We start from the raw sequence: 21,563 nt of genomic DNA on the forward strand, positions 1-21,563 counted from the left end.
GCACTTTACCCAGGGTCAGATGTAAGAAGGCCGATGGTTTGTTTGTTTGTGGGGGGGGGGGGTGGCCCTTGCTCCTGATGTAAGATATATCCGCCACTGATTGAAAATACAAAAAAACCCACATCAAATCTCAATGTCATTTATTTCAAGGTTGTCATGGTTGCAATTGGAGCATCCAAATTAAACTATTGACGCGGCATTCTGTTTTAAAACATGCAACATGGCAATTAAAAGTGAGTTTAAGTTCCATGGGAACCATGAAATAAATTGTTTAAAAAATATAGCATTTGTAATAACTTCACTATGTTTCCATTACGTATAGCATATGTTCATGAGGATAACATGGAGCATTCCGCTTCTACGACCCACGACAGATTCACGAACACAGTTAATGTATTGAAAATGTCCGTCATATGACAATGAACAGCTGGGAGGTCTTTGTCAAAAATTGGTAAACTGGAATTACAGATTCGTCCAAAGAATCGGTGCTGACGAAAAATTGCACTGATATATGTTCTTTGTCCGTCCAGAATGAAGCTATTGTTATGAATTACCAATTTTAAATAAATATTTCTTGGTTGTTCATTGTCACGAAGGTAATTTGACAAGCATTTTGTTGTTGAATCCGCTGCGCGTCTTGGAGCGAATAAAAATCCAAATGCAGTGGATAACGTCAGTAAATTGCATCTCATCACGCTCTTCATGCTCACGTGCAAATGACATTGTCCAGATGACACATCCTGCACATCATAATGAGGAAAAAAATAGGGGCTTGGATCCAGTTCCGAGCCCGTCTTACTCTTGGTGTCAAGCATCGCGCAAATACCATTATAATCTCATCATAATGATTGTGTAATTTGTAGGCCTATTGGTGTTGCCTCAACTTTCGACATCATAATGTCTTCCATCCATGACTTCCATCTTAATTTAATTTCTATTGAAAAATAGTATACTCATTTAAAACCTCCAATGTGTTGCCCAAATCGTGTAAGTTTTTTTTCACAACATATGTATTATTATTTTTGTTTCTTTGCAATGGATACAAATACTTTTATATATATGGTATACAATTTGTTTTTGTTTGATGGAAGTGAAATAAATAAAATTGAATTGAATTGAATAATGTGATAACACCACACCGTAATTACTGTAAATACAGGGGCCAGTTACACAAAGATTAGCAATGATCGTAGAACATTTTTCCACCTTTGATTGCATTGACTACAATGTACAATCACTCGTAAAAATCAAGCGTACGATCAATCGCTAACCTTTTTGTTACGGGACCCTGGAATGTTGAGGACCACACACTGAAGTGGTAAAATTACACTCTAGAAATTGAACACAACACCAAAGAGTGTAAAAACAACTCAAGGTCAAGGTGTTTTAATAACACCTATATGTGTTGAATTGTCACAAAATTTAACACCGATGACTGGTGTGTACACCTAACAACACTACGTTTAGACTGGGAATGACTGAATGGCTATCACGATTTATGATTGGACAATTCATATTCCCTCAAACTAGCCATTTGTCTCCTCGCGTATCTCTGGCACAGCGTACTATCCAACGACGACAACCAATCACGAACGCGAAAATTTCGATTCTCGTCCTCATCGATCACCGTCTCCACCAGTTCGTCGACGAATTCGCTGGCCGCGTTCTTCTGCTGTAGGTCGTTCGCCGTCGTCGCCCGTTTTCGTTGGAGGAGCTCCGTCGTGGGTTTGCCGACGAGATCGGGCGTGACCGCGTCGGCGGGGAGTTGTGTCGCATTGTTAGGATCCGATGTATCTTCGTTGGTGCTCAAATGAGGCACGTGTTCCCGTTGACCAGGAGTAGTAAATCTAGTTCGTATACGAGAGTTTGTGTTGCTGGGGTAACCGCTGTTGGATTGGGGGATGAATCCATTTGTTGGTAACATCCGCCGATCGCCTGAAAATTAAACCAAGATTCAAACACTTAAAAAAATTATGTTGAAGGGTGAATTATGGGGTGATTGCCCCCCCCCCCCTTTATTAACCATACTCGGAGTACTTTCAACACTACTTAAAATTCTTAAAGATCAAAATTTTACAAATTTCTTTATCAGTATAGGCCTAACCCCTTCCCATTACGAGCCCCCCCCCCCCCCTCACTCTCCATGATAAAACTTGATGACGTTTTGATTGTGGTTATGTCTGCAATATAAACTTTAATAAAAACTGAAAGAAAACAATCCCATAATATGCGGTCAAAGAAGGTAAAATAGCGTTCCAACAATGGTTAAAAAACAATAAAAAACAAAAGCGTTCCAAAATTTACCATGCATTCTTTACAATTGAAAAAAACCCGTGTAGTTTTATGCATACTCCGGGTTGACGCCAAGATATTTTGCTCCGGGTAAGACGGCCTAATGATGACGTCATGTGGTTTTATTTTTCGTCATTAGGGGAAACGAGTTGCATACCCCGGATGACATTTTTTCATACTTTTTCTCCTTTACTTCCCTTTTCCTTCTTTTTTTTCTCATCCCCTCTTGTTTAATTTCTTGATTAATTATAGGGAGACACCTGCCCCGCCCCGCCCCCCCCCCTGTTCCCTGTGTCGACGCCCCTGTTCTTATCCTTGATTTTTTCTTTTGATTCAATTTTATTCTCAATACAACGGTTGAGCTGAAATCTGCAGGAAAGAAAACCACATGCAACCCATATTTTATTCATATTGAAGCTCGATAAAATTATTCATTTTCAATCGGTGGAAATGTCAAAACTTTCGTAAGAGCTTCATGATGATAGTGGGACAGTCACACCAACGAAACCGACTCCCAACCGATCGATGGTATGTCATTGGTAATAATGTAATAGCTTTGATCGGCCTACAGTCGATCCACGAGTGTGTCCGAAGCAATAGTTCGTGTCCTTGACGCAAAGGGAAGTCGTTATGAAGAATGGCATATCATTAAAAATCGATACCACTTTATCACCATGGGTAGAATACAGGACTTATGGGGCTATTGATTTCAATTCGACAAGGCTGGAACGAGTCGATTTACTCATACATCACCAATCAATTTTAACATCGATTATTTATTTTCCAGGTTCCTGTATCCTGATATAAAACTAAACCATGTCGATATGAATTGTGGGAGGACAATATGAGAATATTTATTCAATTATTCTTTGATAATGTTTTGCTGGTTCTGTGACGCAAACTCTCACGAGAATGGAATCTAATTTGACGTTTGGTTCTCACTGTGCTTTTACCCTAACTTCATCCCGAGAAAGATTTAATGATTATGTATTGGTAAACCGTACAATGAAACATGACGTAAGGGGAATTCGGTGGGATATAGAAAATTATTTATATTGTATTGAACGGCTCAGAATGGGATACCAAGAATATTCGACGAGCTTGGGAATATTGCATGAAACGGAGATAAGTGCATTCTCGGTCCTTACGTTGGGATATTTCTGTTTCTTATAAAGAAATGCCATCCACCCCCCTCCAAAAAAGAATAAGATGGGTCTCCTACCAAGAGAAAGGAAAGGGGAAAGGTGCAATATCATATAGTTTCATAGTTTATAAATGTATTTTCAAATTATACTACAAAATAACTTACCAATGTCAACATTTTTGCTCGCTCGCGACTTCATAGAAATTTTGCCACGTACACTATGCCTCGCCCCTCAGTTTTTTTTTTTACCCATTGCGTCAATGATTTTCCACTGTTTAATTGTCATGCATTGTAATAATTTAAAGACCACAGTTGCCCAATATCGGAAGTTTCTACTTACGATCCCAATGTAATAATTAAAAAATTATGCTTCACTATTTTTCTTCTTTATTCATTTTTCCACCGAAACTTTTTAATGTCACAAAAATGTTTGGGTCATCGGGTACATTCCATTCATTGCTGTTCCCCTAGTTCATATTTTTAATTTATCTTTAAGTAATGGGCAAGTTCCTGATTCTATGAAAATAGCTAAAGTTATTACATTGTATAAAAAGGGGGACAGGTTGAGTGTTAATAATTATCGCCCAATCTCTTTACTACCGTGTTTTTCAAAAATTTTAGAAAAAATTATATATGTTCGAACTTTCACTTTCTTAAAAGATCATGATATATTCTCAAATTTTCAATTCGGCTTTAGAGAAAAACACAGTACCGTTCATGCTCTCTTGTCATTTATTGAAAAGGTAGCTCATGCCTTAGATAAATCTTCTCATATGGTTGGTATATTCCTAGACTTCTCCAAGGCCTTTGATACAATCAACCACGAAATATTACTCAGCAAACTTTTTCATTATGGCGTACGTGGCAAGGCCTTGGAGTGGTTTAGGAATTACCTTTCCAATCGAAAACAATTCTTCCAACCATTCTTCCAACTTATGTAACATTAATTGCGGTGTGCCACAAGGAAGCCTTTTGGGACCTCTACTTTTCATAATATATATTAACGATTTTTCATAATCTTTGCTGATGACACCAATTTATTTTTTTCTGATAAAGACCCACACACTCTTGTTCAAACACTCAATCAAGAACTGTCTAAAATACTCGAATGGATTAGAAGCAACAAACTTTCTCTTAATATTGAAAAAACAAAATACATGTTGTATAGTAACACCTTAACTTCATTACCTAATAGTATTAAGTTTGATAATTTTCAATTGGAATGTGTATCGAATATTAAATTTTTAGGTGTCATTATAGATAATAAGCTTTCTTGGAAGTGTCATATTGACAGTATTTGCAAAACAATGTCTCGTAATATTGGTGTTATGAATAAATTAAAAATGTTCCTCCCATCAACTTCCTTACTCAAACTCTACTCTTCTTTAGTATTACCATATCTTCACTACGGTCTGCTTATATGGGGAAACACACATCAAACCTTACTTAACAGGATTTTATTGCTGCAAAAGAAAGCACTTCGTATTGTTTTTTCTTCTCACGTACGTTCCCACACTGATCCTATTTTTTTCGAAAACAAAATTTTGAAGATCAGTGATCTTTACCTACTCCAGCTTGGCCAATTCATGTACCAATACAATACTAATATGCTTCCTTTTATTTTTCATGACATGTTCTTAAAAAACAGCTCCTCTCACAATTACCCTACTAGAGGTCGCGACGACCTTCATTTGCCCATGCTCAGAACACTGTTCACCCAAAATACATTTATATATAGGGGCCCAAAATTTTGGAACTCTCTTCACCCTGATATCCAGTTTTCCCCTTCTCTTAATTCATTTAAAAGAAAATTAATATTTATTTTGTTACAATCTTACAAAACTTCGCATTGATTTCTTTTCCTCTATAATTTATTTGTTTATTTATTGTTTACCTGTCTACAGGTTGCCCTCGGTGTTGGTGTCAGATTGACTACACTTCTACCCCCCCCCCTCTCCTATCCTTGACTTTCTCTTTCTCCATTTATCCCTTCTTCGTTTTTCGCAGATTGTGCAGCAATGTTTGTTTATTTTTACTCTTGTTTTTTGTGTTTTGTTTTGTTTTTTGTGTGTCTTCATGTCTTTTTTTGTCTTTTGTCTCTGCTCATCTTTTAATTCTAATTTCCTTTATTATAATTATTATTTATATCTTTATTTCATTATCTATTTTGTATAGATATATAGTTATTTGTGTTATACTTTTTTTCGTCTTGAGTGGTCCACACTTTACAAGCCTTGCTTTTCAGTGGACCACTCCGTTTTTCCAACTTTTTTGATATATTATCCTCTGTATCAGGTGCATATTCTATATATTTGGTTTACTTGAATATTTATCATTTGTATTTTCTGATGTCATATTTTATTTATTGTAATTATTGCTTCTTAATTTTGTTGGAAAAATTGAATAAATGAATGAATGAATAGCAAATGCACAAAGTTTATAACCCAATAGTTTTAGTCTATTATACGTCCTCTCTAAAAAAATATTAGAATGAGAACTTTCATTCTATCAGGGGTTTTAATTTAAAAAGAAATGAACTTCAATCCATTTCATATATAGAAATCTAACTGTAACATTTGCTCTTTCATCAAAAAACAGTTCAACTCCTGATAAGATTTACTAATTAAAGGATTATAATTGTGCTTACCTCTTAAATATTTAGATCCTCGATTGCTGTAAGGTCTTGAAGAAAGAGGGTATGTCTGCCATGAACAGGACGAAATAGCCGAGCTCCGACCTCCACGTAAGTTGGATTTATTCCCAGGAAACGCCGCAAGCACACTACCCCCGTCAGACTTCCGCCAAGGAGATACGTCGGGCAAGCCAACATAGTTTTTCATTTTCCCTTCTACAAGCTGCGACCGCATACGGTTCGATCCATGTTCTCCACGTGTTACGGATCCTCGGGGTCGGTCGCTAGCCTCGGATCCCGAGACGGGGGATCCGTATTTTCCGTTCGTGTCGACGCTCGGTCTGCCGTTTTGTCGGCCGTTATTTGTTGTCTCTTCCTGGCCATGAATGTCGGCAGTGTTTGCACGCCGTCGAAGGAAGTTCTTCGTCATTACGACGGGAAAGTTTCGCGGGTTGATCATGTCGATGCTGCGATCTGCAGCAACTGCTGTCGGGCCGTCCTTGGGAGAATGCAATTCCTTGTCATGGTTGAGAACGATCGTACGTCGCCGAGGTGACAGTCCGTTTGTGTTCAGTATCCTCGGCGTCGCCGAGACGGCATGCCTGTGATGTTGCCTCTCGAAGCGGTGATCGTCGACGTCCTTCAGTAGCCGTGGCTCGGATATCGACTTTCGCAGGACTGGGAGACCGATGTCGTCCTCCGTCGATTGTCGGTGTTTCGATGTCATGTCATGGTTGTATGTGACTAACAATGTAAAAATCATCGTCGTCATCAAACTAATTCAAATCGCGCTAGGATTCTGTCCATGCATGTGGTTTTCGAGCAGTGCAATTCTTGAACACGGCGCATGATCCGTCACGAACGTTGCATTTTCGGATCTACATCACTTCGAAGAACCTTAGTAAAGAAAAAGACAGAAGAAAATATAGATTAATATGAACACTTTTATACAATAACGTTACGCAATAATATGAAACATTTACAGGATACTTAATACAGGCGTTATACGCGCGCTGTTTCTGTATAAAACTTGAAAACAAAATGAAAAGGACATAATGATACAAAATAATAAGAAAAAAAATCGAAGCGAGTGAGCACCTCTAATAAACTGACCGACCTACAACTGGCTCATTCCAGAGAATATTCAGTTAAGATGATTAAAACCACGAATATCGATGACATGGCCTAGCTTTGATCCAATGACTGCAGGCCATTTTCATCACAATTGAAAATTAATATTCATTATTGGCTGATAAAGTTCCATCTTCTGATTCGTTAAAAAAATATCCAGATCTTTATCACAATCTGATAAAAGCGAGCACGAAGGTGTGAAAAGTAAACTTCGTTGTTTGCTCGCTTCAGTCACTTACATATAGTAGATAACATTCTTCAGCGTACAAAGGGACCTTCATATCATATCGCTTTGGATTTGATTACGCGCGTTGAGTACACATCCACAATCGAATATCAAATATAATGGTTTATTGATGAACCTCTTCATCAGTAAGATAGGACCTTCTTGCACTTTGTGTCTGGCTTTATTTTCTAGATTTGCTAATCAACTGATCGCAGACACCGTGACGCTACTCCGTGAGATACAGAGATGTTGATTCTTGTTGTCCCATCGGTGAATCCCTCCCAGTTTACAAAAGAAATAGTTCGATTAATATTCCATTCGTGTTATGGTGTTAAAATTGGTGTTTTGTATACAGCAGTCAGTCACGCACGGGGATTTAACTCTTATCCTATGTACGAAAAGTTATGAATGAGCCGGATAGATGGTGACGTAGTAGCTTAACAAAACACCTGACCCTGTTGATGCTCCAGAAAAGAATGACTAGAAAAGTTGTGTCAACGCCTCTCCCGGTGTCAACTTATCTTATAATGCGGTCATGAATCCCCTGAATCATAAAAAACAGAGAGCATAATTTGTATGGCCCGGGGGTGAGAGCTCGTACCCCCTTGCGTGGAATATGCGATCTGAAAGGTTGTTTGCACCGTCGTCATGGTAACGGTGCGATGAATTGGTGTGCGTCGAAATAGGGGAAAACGAAGAGTGACGATCACTGCCAACGGGTATATGCAGACCTTTAAACTACCAGAGCGAAGCCATGGCTCTTGACCTTAACTTCTTGGTGGTGTATATTTTCAACAAAGAAAACATTCGAGGAGGGGTGCACAGAGGATACAAAAGAATATCATAGAAAGTGACGCATAAGGGGGGATTCTAGAAAGTCGCGAGCGAGTGAAAATCTTGAATTATTCTTAGATCAAAATCTAATTTTGTGATCCAATCTAATAAAATATTAATTTTATAAAGTGCCCTTTTTTCGATTAAAACTAGCACACACACACATTACTCAATGTTTGGACCACTTAAAAAAATTCAACACAGATTTTTGAAATGGGGGTTCAAGCTGAATGAAATGTTGACAACAAAAAAGGTCTTCACCACAAATTTTAGATCGTTTTTGTAGGGGGTTGATTTCTTGGAGGAGTTGAGTATCAATAAAATTAAAGAGGGGGTTTACAGGTGTTCCTGCGTACGCCACTGATTCAACGTCTCAGAATGGTCAGCTTAGTCCATGCAATCCATTGTGATCTTACTAAATTAGATTGGACTCAATAGCCTTAATGGTGATAACTTTGACGTATATTCAGAAAGAAATATATAATATTTTACCCTATCCTTTCGTTTTCCCATTATTTTCCCTTTCCCTCTTTGTTCGTGGATCATGTTGGGGCTAATACACATACAATAGTGTATAATATACACCATCGGGCGAAATATGCGTTGCCGTAAGTTGTAATATCAGAAGGGTAAGCATTAAGCGTATCCTTATAGGGTGATGCCTCATCGAAGAGCGATATTGACCCTTTAGCCCCTTTTGTCCAGTCTTTAGTTCCACTCTCCAGATCGAATAATTGTCTACACTTGACATGCTTGAGTTGGTTTTATTTGGCGATTATATTTGCAGTTCGCATATGACAAGGTGACCTTATGCAGTCACACCCAAATACCCCAGGGAGATGATTTCACGACATTTGCTCTGGCGACAATTGCTCCGATGGAAACTCTATACATTAAGTAAAATATAAAACGTAACTTCCATAAAACTAAATAAACCCTTACCCTAATCTTTACATAATTCTAAACCAAAAACTCTATGACAATCCTGACTCTAATCCTATGCGTTTTGAGATATGAAGACCAGAGCAATTGTCGCAGGAGCATATGTCGTGTCGCCCCCAGGTTGATGATTTCCCGACATTTATGGTCCCTCTAACGGCGATCGACGAGACGATTCTCTCCCCTGGGTTTCACGGGCCTAATCACTAGTGGCAGGCCATAAATATTCATTCGAGCCAACCCATTGCTATTTTTTTTATTTTGATATGGCTGATAGACAAAGTGTATGCATATGATTGTCCATCTAACACTGATTCTATTTTTGGTAATTACTGAACTTCCTTTTCCCAAATTGGGAAGAAATATCACCAATTTTGGACTATATTTTCACTGGCGGAAGGATTAGGGCTATTTTGCTGTTTGAGGTGATGAATCTGCTCCCCCCGAAGGTGTCTTCAAACACGCCAATTTATTTTTAAAATGAGCCGGTCGAGGGACCCTTTTCTGGTCAGATATGGATTGCCAGATATAAATCCTATCCACTGGTAGTAAACATTCAACCCCCGAATTTCATCCTTATTTTTTATGAATTTTTTAAAGTGCCAATTTAACACATGAGTCTATGGGGAATGAATTAAGCCTGTGAAACCCCTGCATGTGCACCTGTACAAAATTCGAAATCGCAGGGGGGGGGCGTCCCACCGTCCCCATAGTCACACTGTTAAAACTGACTCCAAATAGACCTGGTGGGGGGGGTAACGCTTTTCTGTAGCTTCCTGGTTATTTTCAAAGACAAGTATATTTTAAAGAGTCCCTTTTTGGTCAACAGTTAAATAATCATGAAGAATCAAATCAATGATCTTAGTTACAGCGCCGTAAGCTCAGAACTGCGTGGTCAAATTTGGCCATGAATGGTATATATTAGAGTCAAATCTAATCTTGGATTCCAAATGGTGATATTAACCGTTGCAATTTAAGTAAAGGTGAGTAAAGAACGAGTCAATTTTTTTTCGAATTCACTTGACTCGCAATCATTTTCAATTAAAAATTTATCCCGCTGAAAAAGGGAGCCCATTTGTCTGAGTAATTCACTTAATAAAACTACCGTTCTAGGCCTACAAGATACAGGCTTGACGTCAACAATATAACTGATCTTGTTTTGAAGATGTATTTTGCTGGAGTAGGTTTAATTCATTACTGCCTTGAGACAGGTGTTCATTTACGATCCTTACCGGGAACTGACATTCCTTCGTCGTTTACTAATTAATCAACTGTTAAAGACACAGACGTACGTGCAACCCTCATTAAATTTGTAAAGAGATATTCGGTAAGAGCATGTGGACTTTTCACTGCACTCCAAACCCTTCAAGTGTACGACGTGATGGTAGTGACTTGATGAGGGTAAAGATTTGTATTTGTATTTATTTATTTACCGAAATTCACAATAAAAACATAAGTGTACAGAGGAACATATAAAAGCAAGATATGTAAAAAAAAAATATCAAGTAAGAACAGATATATACAAACAACAATATCAAATAGACATGTGAAATCGGAAGGACACCCAGTTCAGCTCTGCCCATAGACAGTACTGTTCTTCCACGGGGTCCAAGGATTTAAACACAAGAAATTAAGAAAATACTACCAAAATCTCTTAGAACAAAAGGGGGAAATGGGGACCATGGGGGGGGGGGGGTTCCAGTATCAAATTCAAAATACTTCATAGATCAGGGAGGAAGGCATTGAGCCTATGTAAGAAGACTTTGAGACTACAAGATTCGAGGGCTGTACTACTTCTGAAAATATTCGAGAAAGCGAAGCGATTAAACATGTATTTCTTTTTGGGGAGGTCATAGATTTAATGACTTTTATGAATGAAATCGATTAAATATGATAAGGTTTTAGGACATGTAGAACTACCTTAACCACCCCCCCCCCCATGGTGTGGCAGTGCTGAAAAGGAGTAGAGGAATAATATCTTTTCCTTTCATTAATATTGCTATCATCTTATATCTCGTGTGCTCTATTCAGATTGCTTTTATATATATCAGCTTTATTGAATATAATCATCGCGTTGTTCTTTATAATGAAAATTATTTTTAACACAACCCTGACAACGGGGAACCAATATCAAACAAACCCAGCTTCTTATATTTTTTCTATTCTGTCGGGTTCTCCCTTCGTCTTCTACCATAATTTTTTTTTATATATGTATTCATTACTAGTTGTCATAATTTTGTAAATTATGTCATTTGAAATAAACATATTTATTTCTGATATAAATAAGCCTATACAGAACAATTGATTCTTCTTTTTTCTCAATCTTGCAAAACTGAAATTGCCAACAAGTTCATATTCAATTTCTTATCTTATTTTAATTTGTATGTGTATTATGTATATTATTTAAATTATTTTGTTTCTGTTTGTGTTTCATTGTATAATTTTGAGAACAATCCAACATGTTTGTGATTATAATCAATAAATTTTTAATTTGAATTTGAATAAAGCGCGTCGACCCTTTTTATGGGGGGGGGGTAGTTCCCCGTCTCTTCACTCTTACATCATGTATTAAACATCATTTACAGATAAATTGAAAGGTTGTGGTTGCTGATAAAAACTAACCCTTCGTAGCTAGTGTTCATGGCAACCAAATTGGTTATTTTCAACCAATTTAGAGTGTATAAATTTGATGAAATTTTATTTGATGAAGACGAAAGAAAAGAAATAAATGAATTCTAGATATATGGGGTCAAAATTGAGACTACACTCTTAAAACAAATCAGTCAAATTGACTAGACCAGTAGTCAGCTGAGTGCAACTGAGTGTCTAATGACATATAGTCAGAAATAACTCAATTCTATAGTAAAATACGACTAGAAAATAGTTAAATATGACTGGAATAACAGTTGCACCCAGCTGACCCTATATATTAACTAGTCGTTGTTTACTGATTTGTTTTTAGAGTGTAGCTTGCTCCTCTTCATTAACATATTAATATGAAGATAATATCTGCGAAGTAGGTTAGAAGCCACATGAACAGCAGTCGGCAATTTCGAAAGCGTTTAAACAACGGCAGATAAACTATATAAGAAAGGGCAGACGATCTTCACCTTTTCATGTCGCCAATGCGTTATCAGTTTGATATTTTATCACGCTAACATGGAGTAATTTAGAAACTAAGTATTGTTTGTTGTTGTTGTTATTTTGAATAGGCAAACTTTAAAATCAGCATCACTTTATATACTCACGTTATTCAGATTCTAACACGAATGTAATGGTGATTGAAATGTGTGAAAACAGATAACGCGTCCGAATATCACCACCAGAATCCCTCAACGAAAATTCTCTTACTTAGAATCACATTATTTTTTCCGCAATCATTGTCGTGAAATCCAAACAAAGGTACTATTGATATTACTTGTAAACTTCACAATGAACACTCCTGATGGCATAGTTAAATCCCAACACGTCCTGATCAAAATATCCCCTGAGGTTTCACGTTCGAATTTATAAAAAATCTGTCCCGCGCACGCTCCGAAGAGAGAGCCGCAGTCACTATTCGGCATTCAAGATCATATGGAAATAGAAGAATGCGATCGAGAATAAAAGATCTTTATCTGTTATTGGCAGAGATGTGATAAACATGATGAACCGCGCGTGTGAGTTCGTCGATGGAATCGTCCGTGATCACGAATCCATCGTAAGCACAAGTTCGCTGACATCTTATAGACGTACACGAACTTGTGTTTACGACGACACTGTGAAGCGGAGCCCGGTTGGATCGTAAACACATTTTAATCGGTTGATCGCATTTTTATGGTCCTTGCAAGTTCAGAGAGAGGTGTGTTTATAGTTCAAACCAGGGTTACACCAAAAGCCGAATCCTCCCAAATAAATTCGGACCGATTCTAGCCGAACTTGGCCTAATTCGGATGGTTTCGGTGGATTCGATTGTTCCTGAATACTTCCTGAATTATTTGCGGAGGGAGAACAGGATACTCCCGAAGCCACCCGAATACTTGTATTCGGGTGGATTCGCAGCTGATTCGGTTCCGGTGTAACCCTAGCTTTAAAAATTCGCATGTACTTTTTTTTTATTTTTTATCGACATTGCTTGGAAAGAACTTAAAGTTCGCATATTTACAAGATTTTAAGTCAATCATGACATATTACGGAATGATAAACAAAAATGTATTGTAAACAAACAAGTGCACATCTAGTTACCAATAATGCGTAAAGCATGTCTACTTTATTCAAATGCAGGATAAAAGAGCATTGTCGATCAAATGCCTTGCTCACGGACATAGGTGCCGTGAACGGGGATCAAACCCCGGACTTGGGTCAGGCGCCTGAGAACACTCAGCCACGGGACCTATAGCTTGGTATATACCAACACAACTAACAAGAATAATCTATAACTTTAGTAGCATTTCTATTATACAGTTTTATTCAAATAAGTGTCATTTGTTACTAAAGAAAACCCCTTGTTCAATGCTCATGTATCTTGTGTACCTGGTCACAAAGTGTACCTGGTCCAATATGTTTTTATATCAAACTTTAGACGACAAATTAATATTTATCATGGATCCCTTATGTCAAATGTAGGCTTAGATTTCAAACCCAGATCTGTGCCGAATATATTTTGTATAAGGTAACAACCATTTCCCTTGGCAGGTAATACCCTTTTTCAATTATATATTATCATTGTCATAATCAGGGGTTATGCCCATTGGCGGCGGAAGCCAAAAATTTTAGGAGGGGACAACAAAAAAAATTTTGAAAAGCAAAAAAAAAAAAGGTTCTCAACCCTAAAATTTTAGGGGGGACGTAGAAAAAAAAAATTTGACAAGCAAAAAAAAAAAAAAAAAAAAAGGTCATCAACAACAAATTTAGGGGGGGGACCGTCCCCCCTCCTCAAATTTAGGAGGGGACACGTCCCCCCCCGTCCCCCACGCTTCTGCCGCCTATGGTTATGCCACACGGTGCATATTTGCTGTGGCAAACCTAGTTCAGACCAGATATATAGGGCTCTTCCTTTTCGGCATGTTCGGATAGCCCCTCCGTTTTCCTATTATAAACATGCTCAACTAAATGTAATTTATTGTAGTAAGTTCCCAATATTTCCTCAAGATCTACAATTATGTTCTGTATTCTACTATCATGTTTTTGTCTGTAAAATATTTATACTTTGTCATGTCACGTTGTATTTAAAGGGAATGATACATTTGGAACAAATAGGCTTGTGTAGAAACAGAAATAAGAAAGAATAAAAATAAAGAAAGTTTGAGAAAAATCGGACAAATAGTGAGAAAGTTATGAGCATTTGAATATTGCAATCACTAATGCTATGGAGATCCTCACATTGGCAATGCGACAAGGATGTGTGATGTCACTGATGAACAACTTTCCCTTTGGTGGACTATAAAATACCCTCAAAATTTCTCTTTTTGCTTTTTCTTATGATGATACAAACTCTTTATCCATGATGTATTCTTAAAAAATATGTATTACATGCCCTCATGTAGAAAGAACACATGATTTATGGATAGATGTGATAAAAGAGGCAATTCAAGTGAAATATATACTAAAGCAATGTGGAGAGTTGTTCACAAGTGAATTATAGAACAATTTACCCGAAACTACAAAAATGTGTTCCTCACTTTATTCCTTTAAAGCCACTATGAAGCGCAACCTAATATCATTGTATTCAAATCCGCCACATTGACTATACTTGTACTTTTTTTAATGATGAATTTTGACCCCTCTTCTTCTAATGTACTTGCACTACACTTGCACTTGCACTACACCCTCATGACCTCTTGTTAAAAAATGTGTAAGTTTTACATGTCGCTTTTTTTACCTTGAGGCCGTCGTCAACATCAAGCAGGTCGCTCATGACGACGGTCTCCTGCGTTCTGAAATTTAGTTAACTAATATTTTTCATATACTTTTTTTATATTCAGAAAGAGATTGTAAATGATACGTGTGTCTAAAATGTATATATATGTAAAATCTATGTAATTGATTATGTTGTATTATGTTGAACATGTGGAACGCAGAAATAAATTTCAAGCAAACAAACAAACATCACACATCTTTGTCGCATTGCCAATTTGCTATCTCCATAGCATTAGTGATCGCAATATTCAAATGCTCATAACTTTCTCATTATTTGTCCGATTTTTCTCAAACTTTCATTGATCTGTTTCTTTGATTTTTCTGCTTTAACACAAGCTATCTTGTTCCAATGGTTTCATTCTCCTTTAAGGTTAAACGGAAAGGGATAACATGCCAGATCTATATACACTTTATAAGGGAAAAGAGGGTGTTAATAATATTCACGAATAAAAATGCAACCCTGCATGAGCAGAGTTCAGAGTTTAAAAGCTGATCCAAATTAAAATAAATTAGAATAACATTGACTTGTCATATTTAGGTTACTCGTAATTTCATGTTAACTAAGGAAAAACATCATAGTCACAGCCCTCAACTCGATATAACTTATCTAATTTGTCAATTTGTCAATTGTCTTCATCAAGTAATAACATGCACGTGTAATCATAACACAATGGAGTCAATTAAGAAAAATATCTGTGGAATGTTTCTTGAACAATAAGGTCTTAAGGACTTTCGATGCTGTGATTGACACATACCACTATCATGATTATGCTTCTTCTTGTTGTTCAAGTACAAACCGGTGTCAACAGATTTTCGCGGTTAGTCAAGTATCGATTGGTCGATCGGTATTATCGTCTGCGATGCACAGCAGACATCACACAGTTTATAATGAGGGCATTCCCGGAGAACAAATGCCCCCATCAATTTGCATTTCAAATCCTTGTCTTCTAATTGTTTTCCTCCACTCCACTCTATTCATGTTTGAAATTTCGTAGGACTTTGGTTAATCAATTACAAAGCATTCAGAACTGAACCTTTAAGTATTGGATCCTTTAAACTGAATAGATTTAGACCTTTTTTGAAAATTGAATAGTCGTGTAATTGACATGGAATGTCCTTAAATATTAGTTCATTAGACACTATACAAAGTAATCTAATCCATAACGGGGCCATGCTTGCCCCCCCCCCCAAAAAAAAAAAGGGGGGTCAGATTTCTGACTGAGTCGACAATTGTTTTTCAAGGGCGTATACTTCCAACCGTACGTTGGCCGATTTTAAGAAAAGATGTTAGAAATAACCGTTTCTCTGACGTCTGGGTCGATTAAGAGCAAAAACATACAATTTGAATAAATATTTTGTTTGTCATACGGTAGAGGGCCACGTTGTGTGTGCTTGAATTAATTAATGTATCTTCATTTTCTTCATAATATGGAAGGCCTACCACATAATTATGTTGTAACACCACCTTACTGTTTGTCAACAGGTTTATTGTCCTATTTAACGCAGTTTTATCGTCTTTATATTCTCTTCATACTGCAAAACAAATGAACTACCTAACCTTATGCCATTTACATGATTTACGCAATTTATTGGTAATTTACTCCAAAAGGATCCAGATTCTATAGGTGCTTGGACTATTTGTGAGTGTCCGCCCCCTTCAAGCGATGACGACCGCCCCCATTTATTTTTCAAGTAGTGTAAGAAGATATTTGAAAATAATGATAAAAGGGAAAAATGAAGAAATTGGAATGAAAAAGAGAGGATTGGTCGTGTCCCTATTATTGAATTGAGAAAAAATACTTCAGCATTAGGTCATTTTGGTCCCGACCGATCTCAACTAACAAATCCAAATCAGATTAATAGATACAAATGGAAATCTGAATAAGTCATAAAGTTGTATTTTTTAAAATTTCCATTAGTGGTAATAATAATAATAATGATAACAATAATAACAATAATTAGACTTATATCGCGATTAATCCACTCTGTAGAGTGCTCAAGGCGCTTTTTAGGAAATTATCAATAAAAGGAAGTTAATAAGAATTGAAGAGAAATGTTTGAAGGTATTGTTTGAAAGTTTCAGAGGTTAAGCACTGTTTAATGTTGTCAGGGAGCCTATTCCATTACTTGGAGAATGAATAAACAAATGATCTTTCCCCCAGGTTTTGCAAACTTTGGGGGTAACAAGAGAAATGGAAGAGGGGGAACGTAAGGATCTTGAAGGGGTATAACTTTTGATCAGTGAAATGAGGTACTGCAATTAGAAGAGCCATGGACACAGTGGAAGAGTTAACAAAAAAATCTTGAACATAATACGTTGTTTTACAGGGAGCCAATATAAGGATCTTAAAATAGGAGTAATGTGAGTGCGCCCGGTGGATAGAGAGACGATGCGAGCGGCAACATTTTTAAGTTTCTGAACTTTGACTAACTGGTTCTGAGGTAGATTGAACAAAAGGGAATTACCAAAATCGAGACGGACGATATTAGAGCGTAAAACAATTTTTCTGTGGCCGGTCGAGACAAGTATTTCCTAACGACATTTCGCAATTGGTAGCGAATTGATCTGCATGTAAAAGAGATGTGATTTGACAATTTCATGTGAGAATAAAAAAATATACTGAGATTGCGACAAGAATAGTGAGGCCAGTAAATGAGATGGAGTCATTAGGCCTATTTTCCTATCAAGCAGAAAATAATTAGGCCTATATAACAATGAAGCATTTGGACGATAACGAATAAAGCGATGTTTCAACAAAACCACTTTAATCATAATACTCAAACTTTTTCAATTTATTGTTTTTAAAAAAATCGTTAAAAATGAAAAATAAGGGACCTATCATTGTCTCTACAAATGAAAATCTACAGACCCACAATTAAGTTGTTGAAATTGCCAACAAGCTGATACACGTGAAAATCATACTAGTGGCGTCATAAGCCAACATTTTTGAGGAACTATAGGCAGACATGCATGGCATACGGGGTACATTATACAAAATCTAATGTTGTTGAAATTGCCAACAAGCTGATACACGTGAAAATCATACTAGTGGCGTCATAAGCCAACATTTTTGAGGAACTATAGGCAGACATGCATGGCATACGGGGTACATTATACAAAATCTAATGGTGGGTTTGACATAATATTCAGGAAGCAATATCATATTTCAATGTTCCTTTTTCATGTTTTTTTTTTACTTAGGTGGTTGTGAAACATTCAGGGTCCATGGCCCTTAAGTCTCCCATGCGCACCAGTACGATTCTACACCGACATTAGTAAGAGGAATACTGCTTTATTTTTTTCTTCTCACCAGTAAGTTGATTTTTTAACGTAATGTATTGGATTCGTTAACATTTAGGCTTGTGTTAAAAAGTCTGCGGAGTCACAAATGATAGAGGTGAAAAACAACGGATATATTAATACTAATCATTTTCAACTACAATGGCAAATTATCGAGAAGTTTAAAGCTCACCTTAACATACAACCTCCAAAGTGACGTAAACAGTCCCACCTACATCGTATTGTCATCATTTTTCGGCTTTCTTGCTCATCAAGATTATTATATAGTTTCCCCAGGAAAGTTGATTTCACGTGTTCATCGTCATTTGTTCGATGCAAAGGCGTCCCTCCAAATTGTTGAAAATTTTACAAAAAATGTTGGAAATTTCCTGAACTGCAAAATGGTGGTGCAAAGAAGTCACAAATAAAGATTATGTAAAACTTGTCACAATATTACATTCTTGATACAACAACTTCAGTCTGGCTATCGACGATGGACAACAGAGCGACGGGACAGCAGACTAAAATTTCTTTAAAAGAGAAGTTTTCCAACTAAAGAAATAGTAATCCCGTCTTTCCACAGTAAAGAATTGCTGCAAATCATGTAAAATAATTGTGCAACTATGTCACAAATCTTGAATTGTAGCTTTTCAAGTCATCCTCGACTCTACAGTTGTTACCTAGCTGTTGATATAGGGCAACCGAAATCTTTAAAGAAAAAAAGAAGAAATATATGCCAACGAAAATAAATGTTTCTCCTGCCTTTTCACGATATCGATCCCGCCGAAAGACGATCTCTGGAGTCAACCATTGTTCCCATCCGAGAGACAGGTATTTAACGGAGGTGCACAAAACAAAATGTCGAAGGAGAAAGAGGGGTTGCATTGTACCCCTCCTCGTTCCTATCAGTCTGTTTCCTCAATAGTTTAATACCAGACCCGTTCAACACCAGTATATCGCGATCGATAGCCAAAGATATTGATTATTAATCTGATTGTAGAGGGCGCGTAAAACGTGGAGAGGAACTCTTGTGAGACGGAAAAAGACAATGGGGTGTTTTGTGCGAGGAGGGAATCGATGGTAGATATAGAAATGGGCGTCGGGGGTAGGAGATATCGTTTGAAAAAGAAGCACTCGGCAACTGACCTTGATTTCCAGAAAGATTTTCGAGCGATCGATGGAATATGAAGCAGAAGTATCGACGATATGTTCCGGCATCCCTATATTTAACCATAAGCAAAATCTATACAGGGAATAAGAATTATTCTTTATTGATTTACCTTTCGAGAAGTAACGCATTTTTATGCCCATTCTCTATCCCTTGTTTTCAGCTTTCCCATGCGTATTGCTGCGAAGTTTATGATTGTTTCTTATTGAGGTGATTGTGTTTTTCTAACTTTGTCTACAAAATGTGCTATCATCAAAAGTGTTGGCAACTAGCCATCAACCTCGATTTTTCAACTCATTTAATTCATTGACCTCAAGGAACCCGACACTTTACTCAATGACACCTTACTTATTATGATTATCAGTACCGAGGTCTCCTATTCCAGTACTGAAAACAAATCAATGCTATTTAAGATATTAGTCATCGTTATCTCGTCATCGTTATTAGTTATTAGTTATCTCGTCCCTCGACGAGGATGTAGAACTTGTTCCATGTTACCAATAATAGTGGGTTTTTTTTAGCTAAGTCAATTAAGATAAAATAATCAACATAAAACAGCCCAATCCGTTTTAAAAGTCATATTGAAAGAATGGCGTCTGAAGTGGCGTTATCAGCGAGATAGGGAAAGGGTCAGAGACTTTCTGTATAGGGCTTCTGCTGATGGCAATGAAAATTACGATCGCTAAATGTCGATCAATTTTAGTTTTAGTTCATTGAAAAAAAACCCTCGTATTTTAGCAAACGAAATGTGAATTTCATATAAGTATCATGAGCAAAGAAGACAATTAACGATCAATATCTGCATTATATATATTTTTAAAGAAATATACCAGGGGCCCGATTCATAAAGGACTTGAAAGTGTTGTAACTTTGTCATTGTGGCAACTACCATGGTAACCTTGATTCTGATTGGCTGCTGAGCCCTGTTAACATGGTAGTTGCCATCAAAGTAAAAACAGTTGCAACTTACTTTATGAAACGGGCCCCAGTATTATATGAAGTCTACAAAGTGATATACATAGCCATAGTTCTTTCATTTTCCAACTTCTTTTGCTTCTTTATGATCACCTTCTTCTTCTTACTCAGTATTATCACGTGATTTTGGTGATCCATCAAAAACCTCCAACGCTTCTTCCTGCTAACGTTGTGATGATATCAAGCCAGGAACCACCCGGGAGGCTCCAGGATTTTTCTGACCGGGTTGAGCGGCCAGAAGCCAAAAAGTGCCTTATTTCTTGACTTTAATCCCCCCAGCTGGATCAAAGCAAAATCGTACATCAAATTAAAGGAAATTTTCTGAATTTTTCGGAATTGGGCATCAAAAATGCCGTAATGTGTAGCATCACCATGGAAACCAGCCTTGAATAAGCCACGCCCATTTTAGATACTTATTGAATATTTATCATAAATATTGATTTTTTACTTATTAAATTAGATTATCAGGTATTTTTTCTTATTTTCAAAGGCTAGATCTACTATATATTGTAAGAAGAATTACTGAAAAAAAAACTTAGCATGAATTTTATGACCATTTTCTCAGAAATTGTTGCCTAGCAACATAACTTTCCTTAGCAACCATTTAGCTCCTTAAGTAAACCACTTATTTTTCTATTTCAAACCTAACTTTTAACTTTTTAACTAGGTTGAATTAAACCAAATAAGTTACACCAATGAAATTATATAAAGTATTATTGGAAAATAATAAAAAGAACTGAAAACCCCCATTTTAGCTATTGCGAACCTCAAATAAATTCGCTAAGCTCTACCTGACACACCCTTCACATCGTACAAATTGCCAGTTTTGTTCAGTTATTGTATTGTTATTGTTCAGTCTGACTACATTGATACACGTGCGTACAAGTCATATACTTTATACTATTTTGTGGTGAAAAAGTTGATTGAGTTTAAAATACCTGATCAATCATCTTGTCTTCAATAGAACAACAACAAAATGACCATTTTACGTTACCCATGGATACCAATTTGTTGCCTAGCAACGACTATTTTCCATAGCAACGA

The 21,563-nt window shown here is 36.9% G+C and overlaps 1 protein-coding gene across 2 annotated transcripts; it reads right to left on the reverse strand.

The window, feature by feature from the left end:
- Window positions 1–1,052: 1,052 nt before the first annotated feature.
- On the reverse strand, window positions 1,053–19,303 carry LOC121425202. 2 transcript variants are annotated; one of them, XM_041621208.1, is made up of 3 exons: window positions 18,570–19,303; window positions 6,084–6,965; window positions 1,053–1,935 (listed from the first exon to the last, which is right to left on the reverse strand). In XM_041621208.1, exons 2-3 carry the CDS (start codon window positions 6,838–6,840, stop codon window positions 1,490–1,492), a joined length of 1,203 nt encoding a protein of 400 aa, XP_041477142.1. In that variant the 5' UTR covers window positions 6,841–6,965; window positions 18,570–19,303; the 3' UTR covers window positions 1,053–1,489. The 2 variants fall into 2 exon arrangements, with proteins under 2 accessions (XP_041477142.1, XP_041477143.1); XM_041621209.1 differs by lacking the exon at window positions 18,570–19,303 and adding an exon at window positions 7,439–7,949.
- Between the last annotated feature and the right edge of the window lie 2,260 nt (window positions 19,304–21,563).

The sequence above is a fragment of the Lytechinus variegatus genome, chromosome 12, assembly GCF_018143015.1.
Source record: "Lytechinus variegatus isolate NC3 chromosome 12, Lvar_3.0, whole genome shotgun sequence".
Lineage (NCBI taxonomy): Eukaryota > Metazoa > Echinodermata > Echinoidea > Temnopleuroida > Toxopneustidae > Lytechinus > Lytechinus variegatus.